Raw genomic sequence first — 8,115 nt, 5'->3', positions numbered from 1 at the left:
ACTCTAGCCACCACTACAGCAGCCAGTTGCATACAGGCTCTGCCCAGCTCAAGATAGTATAATCTGACAGCACCTCACCTTGTCCATCATGCACACCCCTCTTTTCCTGCACCGGGGATTCTCCGATGCTGAGATGTAAGAAGCACATAAGAATCTGCTCAATACTCAGGCACATACAACCTGGAAGTCTGGACAAGTACTTCCTACCACACCTGAGTTTATGTTAATGAAGTGTCTCTTGGAAAGCCTTAAGGATGAGAGCTGGTTGCCATGGGAGCCAACCATGAGAGGATTGGAACTTTCAGCCTCTACCCCCAAACTCCAGGGAGGGGAGAGAGGCTGCAGATTGATCTGATCACTAATGGTTAACGATTTAGTCAAGCATGCTTATGTAATAAAGCCTCCATAAAAACCTAAGAGAGTAGGGTTTAGAGAATTTCCAGGTTGGTGAACTTGGAACAGTGTTCAGTGGAGGCGCTGAGAGAGTGGCACACCTGCATGGGACACAGAAGCTCCAAACCCACTCCCCATGTCTTGCCCTATGCATCTCACTGACCTGACTGTTCCTGAGTTGTATGCTTTATAATATAACCCTGTAAGTAAACTGTTCTTCTGAGTTCTGAAAGCTATTTTAGTAATTACAGAACCTGAGGAGGGTGTCATGGGAAGTTCCGATGTGTAGCCAAGTCAAAGAGAACTTGTGGGTAACCTGGGGACCCACTATTTGAGATTGGCATCTGAAGTGGTGCCAGTCTCATGGGACTGAGCCCTTAACCTCTGTAGTCTATGCTAATACCAGGTAGTCTCAGAAGTGAAGCATTGAGAATAGTAGTAGAGAAATAAATGGGAGTTTTCTTTTGAGGGAATAATAAGATTCTGGCTATGTTTTTGAAATAAGGCAAAAATACTTACTAATGAATTAGATATGGGGTATGAGACAAAGAGAGGAGTCAAGGATATCTCCAGACACTGGACGAAGAATATTCCTTTCCAGAGACTAAGTGCAGAATTGAGAAGGAAGGCGGGCTACCCCCACAAGGGGATACTTTAGCTCCCATGTGCTCATCCTTGCCCTACACTCTACCCATTATCTTCTAGAGTAGTTCAGCTTATACTAGACAATCATGCTGTGTAAGTACACATCATGGGCTGTCCATCACGGGATGTCGTATGAGCTGTGGTTACCAGCAGAGATCATAGTTCTACAAGTTGAAGTGTTCTCTCTGGTGGTCCCCATGTGTACAGGCTATTTGAGCATCTGAAGGTGGTTAGCTCCTGAGGAAAAAAAAAACTCCACTGTTTAGAGGATGAATGAATCTCCCAGGGGAAGGATCCATCATAAAGTATTTGCTGTCTCTGCCTGTACTTATTGGGACAATTCGGGAAGTCCACAAGGACAGTCCAAATCATCCTTGTCGTCTACTTCCTGTTGCATTCCCAGCATTGTTCTCATTTTAGAAAGAGCCTGTTAACTATCATAAGTCAAAAAACAGCATTCTGACCTCTGCCCTGGGACTTCCTGATCCTCCTCCTCTTATAAATACAAGGGCAGAGCTGGCATCCTGGGAGCCAGGAAGCAGTGAGCCCAGGAGTCCTCGGCCAGCCCTGTCTGCCCACCAGGAGGATGAAGGTCTCCGTGGCTGTCCTCTCCTGCCTCATGCTTGTTACTGCCCTTGGATCCCAGGCCCAGGTCACAAATGGTGAGTCCAGTGAGCTTTCTCCCAGGCGACCAGGTTCATGGTAACTCAAGCTCTGGGACAGAGACACATTGCCCTCCTGTCACTACTCACCCTCCCGACATGGTCATGGTACTCATTTAAAAGCAGCGCCAGAATATAGACCTGGCTCTGTCTGCATGCTTTGGACCCTGGGAGCGGAATATACACATATGGCTGGTCCAATGTTGGGCCAATTACTTCCTTTTTCACAGCAAAATTATTTGATACCTTCCCTTAGCTGACATAGGACTATTAAGTGCTAAATTAAAAGAAGTGTAGTAAAATTACAAATTTGTAGAAAGAAGCATAGAATTGTATGATGTTAAAACTGTTACATACCATCTAGTATCATCTATAATATCATTTTGGAGAAGAAATGGAACCAGCCACACAAATGACTCAACCAAGGTCACCTAACCATCATATTTTTTTGTTTAACAAATGCACTTCTAGTACTTCCTATGTACAGGGCAGGCACTGTTCTAAGTGTCTTACAGATATTAACACATCACTTCTATCTAACAACCCTGTGGGATATGTATTAGATAAAAAAATAAAAATGCAAATGTGTTACTTTTGTAGGGAGAAAACAAAACATCAATTTTTATATAGTTTTTCATATTATTATTGACATTTTACAAATGAGAAAACTGAGGCACAGAACCTTAGATAACTTGGTAGATCACACAACTAGTAAGTGGTGGAATTAAAATATGAGCTAATAAGGAAGTAGTTATGGAAAGACAAGGCCATTTAAGATCTTTTTTTTTACCTTACCCAAACCATATTGAACATACTAAAATACACCCACATGCCTCATTACATATAATTCATTTAATGTAACCATATAAGAAATAAGTTGAAAACACTAGAAAGCAATTGGGGGACTAAGTTGGCAGCTGAATCGTTATTGCTAAGTCTTTATGTTTCAAAATGTTAAGTAAATATCAACATTAAAGCTGGCTTTAAAATTATTAATAGTATATTTAATATAATTGTTAAATTATATTAAATGCATATTTAATGTGGTTATTAAGTTATATTAAAATTATATTTAATATTGTTATTGAATTATATTAAAAGATATTTAATACAGTTATTAAATTATATTAAAAGTGTATTTATTTTTAATATATTAAAAGCTTGCTTATATATTATATTAAAAGATACATGCACATTTATGTTTATTGCAGCACTATTCATAATAGCAAAGACTTGGAACCAACCCAAATGCCCATCAAGATAGACTGGATAAAGAAAATATGGCACATATACACCATGGAATACTATGCAGCCATAAAAAGAAATGAATTCATGTCCTTTGCAGGGACATGGGTAAAGCTGGAAACCATCATTCTCAGCAAACTAACACAGGAGCAGAAAGCCAAACACCACATGTTCTTACTCATAAGGGGGAGTTGAACACTGAGAACGCATGGACACAGGGAGGGGAACATCACACACTGGGGTCTGTTGGGGAGTGGAGGGAAGAAGGAGGGAGAGGATTAGGACGAATACCTGGTGCATGTGGAAGCCCTAGATAATGGGTTGATAGGTGCAGCAAACCACCATGGCACATGTATACCTATGTAATGAACCTGCACGTTCAGCACAGGTATCCTAGAACTTAAAGTAAAATAAAAGTAAATTTAATTAATTTTAAAAAAAGAAAAAGTATATTTAATAGTTATTACGTTGTACTTAAAATATATTTAATATAATTATTAAATTATATTAAAAGTAAATATTTATTTTAATTTATTTTATTTTATTTTGAGATGGAGTCTCATTCTGTGGCCCAGGCTGGAGTACAGCGGCACAATCTTGGTTCACTGCAACCTCCACCTCCCGGGTTCAGACGATTCTCCTGCCTCAGCCTCCCTAGTAGCTGGAATTACAGGCACATGCCACCACACTCGGCTAATTTTTGTATTTTTAGTAGAGACGGGATTTCACCAGGTAGGCCAGGCTGGTCTCAAACTCCTGACCTCAAGTGATCTGCCCGCCTTGGCCTCCCAAAGTGCTAGAATTACAGGCATGAGCCACCGCACCCGGCCAAATTTTAAAGCTAACTTTATTCTGTGATACAGTCAATTGTGGAAATAAACTAACTTTGAGGATTAAAATTAAAAAGAAAGGAAAAAAGTGTAGCGCTTAGTTTCATTTGCCTAACAAGCATAAGGCAGCTCCACAATCCCATTTCCAAAGCACTTGGCGCTAGATAAATTTTGGAATGCAGAATTTCTCAGGTTTTAAAAAGCGCTAATATGATATGATGCAGCAATTCTATTTCTGGGTATATATCCAAAATAATTCAAAACAGGTACATGAAGAGATTTTTGTACACCCATATTTATAGCAGCGTTATTGATGACGATAGCCAAAACGTAGAAGCAAACTAAGTGCCCATCAAAAGGTTAGTAGATAAACAAAGTGTGATTCATACATACAATGGAATCTATTTGGCCTCAAAAAGTAAGGAGATTCCCTTGAATGTTGAAGTAAGAAAAAATAAAAATTAAAAAAAATTTAAGTAAGGAGATTCTGACACATGCTACAATATGGATGACCATCAAGGACATTATGCTAAGTGAAATAAACCAGTCGCAAAAGGACAAATAGCGTATGATTCCACTCACATGAGGTACTTAGAGCAATCAAATCCACAGAGACACGACCTAGATAGTGGTTGTCAGGGATTAAGGGGAGGAAGAATGAGGAGTTGTTGTTTAATGAATACAGAGTTTCAGTTTCACAAAATGAACAAGTTCTCTGAATGAATGGTCATGAAAATTGCAGAGTTGTTTGAATGTATTTGATGCTATTGAACTGTAATCTTAAAATAGTTCAAAAGGCAAATTTTATATTTTATATATATATATATATATATATATATAACCACAATTTAAAAATGATTTAGTAAAAACTTAAACATATATTGATGGTACTTATTAACCCTGATGAGGCCTGGGAGCAATATTTTAATCAAACACAGCAATCTCCTGTAACAAGCACATGAATATTTCTACTAACTGGGATGAATAATGACCATAATAGCTTCATTTCACTTAAGAGGATACTGTGCCACCATATGCGCTGTTGAACACCTCTCTGTTTCCAGAGTACTATGGATTCCAGAAATGTGTAGAGAGACTTGTAGACTGTGTCACATCATGTAGATATTCCACTAACTGAACCATGTTAGATTTTGAGGTTGCTTTTAGTATTTCAGAGTCAACACAATGTTTTCATGTCTACATTTTCAAAAGGTCCCTGAAAAGTCTCAGGGCCCTAAGGGAATAAATGGGCCAGGAGGCAGGCCTAGAACCCAGACAGGTGGTGGTGGTCCAGCTTCAGAGCCTTTCTGCCTCAGGAGGGGGATGAGCAATGGGGTGCGTGGAGATGCTGAAACAATGCTCTCACCCAGTGATTTCCTTCCCTGTCCTGTCTTTCTTCCAGATGCAGAGACAGGGTTCATGATGTCAAAGCTTTCACTGGCAAATTCAGAAGTTCTGGACAGTAAGTGATCAGATACGGCATATATTTAAAAGCAGCCAGCAGGTGCAGGTCTGCACTATGGGATCCATTGTCCCTGTTTACAGTATAGGAGGAGAATGAGAGGGTCCTGAGGGTGGTGAACATCTCCAAGAAAGATCAGGATGGGCTAGGGGAACCCCGTCCATAGATGCCTTCCCTGTTACCCTCTGGCTGCCCCAAGAGCCTGCTCCTTTGGGGCAGAAGGTGCTCTCTGATGCCTGCAGGTGTCTGCAGATGCCTTCCTTTTCTGGGGGAAATGCTCTTGGTCCTGCTGTAGCCCACCCTGAGTGCCCTCAGACACACGGCTCAACTCTGGTGAGGATCTGAAGCAGGGAGATGCTAGCAAGTGCCGGCCACAGAGGAGGAAACATCTCCTCTGAGCCATGTGCCTTCTCACCCTCCACAGTGCTCTGGAGGAGAAAGATTGGTCCTCAAACGACCCTTTCTCTTGTTGCAGGCTTTCACGCTATTAATGCTGACTGCTGCACCTCCTACATCCCAGGAAGCATCCCGTGTTCACTCTTGGAGAGTTACCTTGAAACAAGCAGCAAGTGCCCCAAGCCGGGTGTCATGTAAGTGCCAAGCTCACCAAACACGTGTTGAGGGAGAAGCACTCTGTAGCATCTTGCAGGGAGGACCTGATAGATGGGTGTCCATCAGGGCCCACCCTCTGGATCCTGCCAGGTATGGGGCATCTCTGTCCTTATGGGGATCCTGCAGGGCATCAGGGATGAGACATTCCCAGGGGAAAAAGGGTGGGGAAGGAAGAAGAAAGCAGGCACAAGTCTGCCCAAGGATGCTCGCATGAGTCACTACAGAGTCCCACAGGCTGAGGGGGGTCTCAAGAGGACACTGGCCCTGAGTTGCCATCAGCAGAGAATGAAAAAAAAGAAAGAAAAAACTGGCTGTGTTGACTGGGAAATCTGAGGGGCAGGGAGAATGGGGTCCCCTGTCCCCATGTGCTGGACACACCTCAGTTTGTAACCTTTCTCCCCCTTGTTCCCCAGCTTCCTCACCAAGAACGGGCGACGTTTATGTGTCAGTCCCAGTAATAAGCAAGTTCTGGCTTGCAGGATAATGCTGAAGCTGGCCACACGGATCAAGGCCAGGAAGAACTGAACTTGTCAAGGCGAAGGGACGCAAGTTGCCAGCTACCAACTTTCTTGCCTCAACTACCTTCCTGAATTTTTTTTTAAGAAGCATTTATTCTTGTGTTCTGGATTTAAAGCAATTCATCTAATAAAGAGTTTCTCACTTTTTGTGTGTGATAGGGTCTCTGTCACCCAGGCTGGAGTGCACTGGCACATCTTGCCTCACTGCAGCCTAACCTCCTGGGCTCAAGTAACCCACCTACCTCGGCCCTACAAGTAGCTGTGAAACAGGATGTTAGGACAGAGAAAAGAGACATACAAGGTGGGGAAGCTCGACAGCAACACAGGTTTATTGGACAGAGAAACCTGTGGAGGGGGAGCACCAACAAATGCTGGAGCCCCTGTCCTGCTTCCAGACTGGGACAATTATAGGTCTGGACAGGGGAGGTGGGGCAGTGTGGCTAGCTGCCTGGCAGGATATAATAAGTGAGCCACTTCCTGCAGTCAGGCAGTGTGGCCTGGGATCTGTTTGGCAAAATGTTTTTCATGGCCTGAGCCCCCATGGAAGTTTCCTCCCTGATCAGGGTGTGCAAAACGGCAGGGATTTACTTGATGGCGCCAGTTGGGCTAACACAGGAGAGTTCCCTGACCCCCTCACAGGACTTGTGACAGGGGTGTGGCTTGTTTGCAAGGCTGCTGCACACTTAAACCCCTTATGGGAGGGGGAACATGCAGACGGGCAAGTGCAGGAGCCAGGGTGAGTGCTTTTGGGCTCCAACCCCATTGTAGCATCTAGGAGTGCATTACAAGCAATGCCCTTTAGCAATTGCTTTTTGTGGATAGCTATTCCATTCAGTGGAGAGTCAGGGTGACAGCCTTTTATACTCTCTTGGTACCCATGTCCTTGTCTGGCATCCAGGAAGAATCAGGTCACGTCAACTTGAAGGATGGTGAAGGTGGGGATTTTACTGAGTGATGGAGTTGGCTCTCAGAGGAATGGATGCAGGGCTGGAAAGGGGATGGAGTGGGAAGATGATCTTCCCCTGGAGTTCAGCCATCCCGCGGCTTGTCTACTATCCCATCGTCCTCAGCCAAACTCCTCCTGACATTCAGATGCTCCTTCTCTTCTCTCCCTCTCTGCCATGCCATTTTGCTGCTCTCCTGCTCCTCTGTTCCTCTGCTTGTAGAGCTTGGGGGTTTATATGGGCACAGGATAGAGGTGTGGCAGGCCACAGTGGTTTTGGAAAAGTCAACATTTGGGCATGAAAATAGGAATGCTTGCTCCCACTTAGGGCCATGGAATTCCAGGCTTCAGGGTGGGCCTTCGTTGGGGAACTGCCTCTTCTACCCAGGGTATTTCCTTGCCTGTATCTGTATCATTTCCCCCCTCTAAGAGGCCCATCTAATTGCCATTAGAATATGGACGATGATCAGTCTTAGCTACTTCCCGCTGATGGGGACATTATTTTGGGGAAAACAGAAGTCAGATTCCTCCCAGAGGTCTATATAAGGGTCCCTGGGGAAGGGGAGTCATCATCCAAGGCTCCAGTTGCCTGACCATTTGGAGTTTGATGACCTCAAACTTGAGAGAATACAACAAGTTTTACAAGGTGTTAAGTATGCATGGGTTAAACATGTGTATTATACAAGGAAATAATCTAGTGCCAAAGATTACAGAAATAGGAAATGTAATATACTAACAACATTGTACCCCAAGCTGTTTCACCTTGGTGAAAGGAATTAAGACTTGTAGGGGTGTGGTTAAATTT

At 43.4% G+C, this 8,115-nt stretch overlaps 1 protein-coding gene across 1 annotated transcript; it reads left to right on the top strand.

The window, feature by feature from the left end:
• The first annotated feature begins 458 nt into the window (after positions 1-458).
• On the top strand, positions 459-6,512 carry LOC105485107 (C-C motif chemokine 23). Its single transcript, XM_011747303.2, has 5 exons — positions 459-595; positions 1,548-1,700; positions 5,178-5,237; positions 5,713-5,827; positions 6,263-6,512. The coding sequence occupies exons 2-5, from the start codon at positions 1,625-1,627 to the stop codon at positions 6,372-6,374; spliced, it is 363 nt and encodes a 120-aa protein (XP_011745605.2). The 5' UTR covers positions 459-595; positions 1,548-1,624; the 3' UTR covers positions 6,375-6,512.
• The last annotated feature ends 1,603 nt before the right edge of the window (positions 6,513-8,115 follow it).

This window comes from Macaca nemestrina, chromosome 17, assembly GCF_043159975.1.
Source record: "Macaca nemestrina isolate mMacNem1 chromosome 17, mMacNem.hap1, whole genome shotgun sequence".
In the NCBI taxonomy this organism is placed as follows: domain Eukaryota; kingdom Metazoa; phylum Chordata; class Mammalia; order Primates; family Cercopithecidae; genus Macaca; species Macaca nemestrina.
This window is presented reverse-complemented; position numbering and strand designations above follow the sequence as displayed.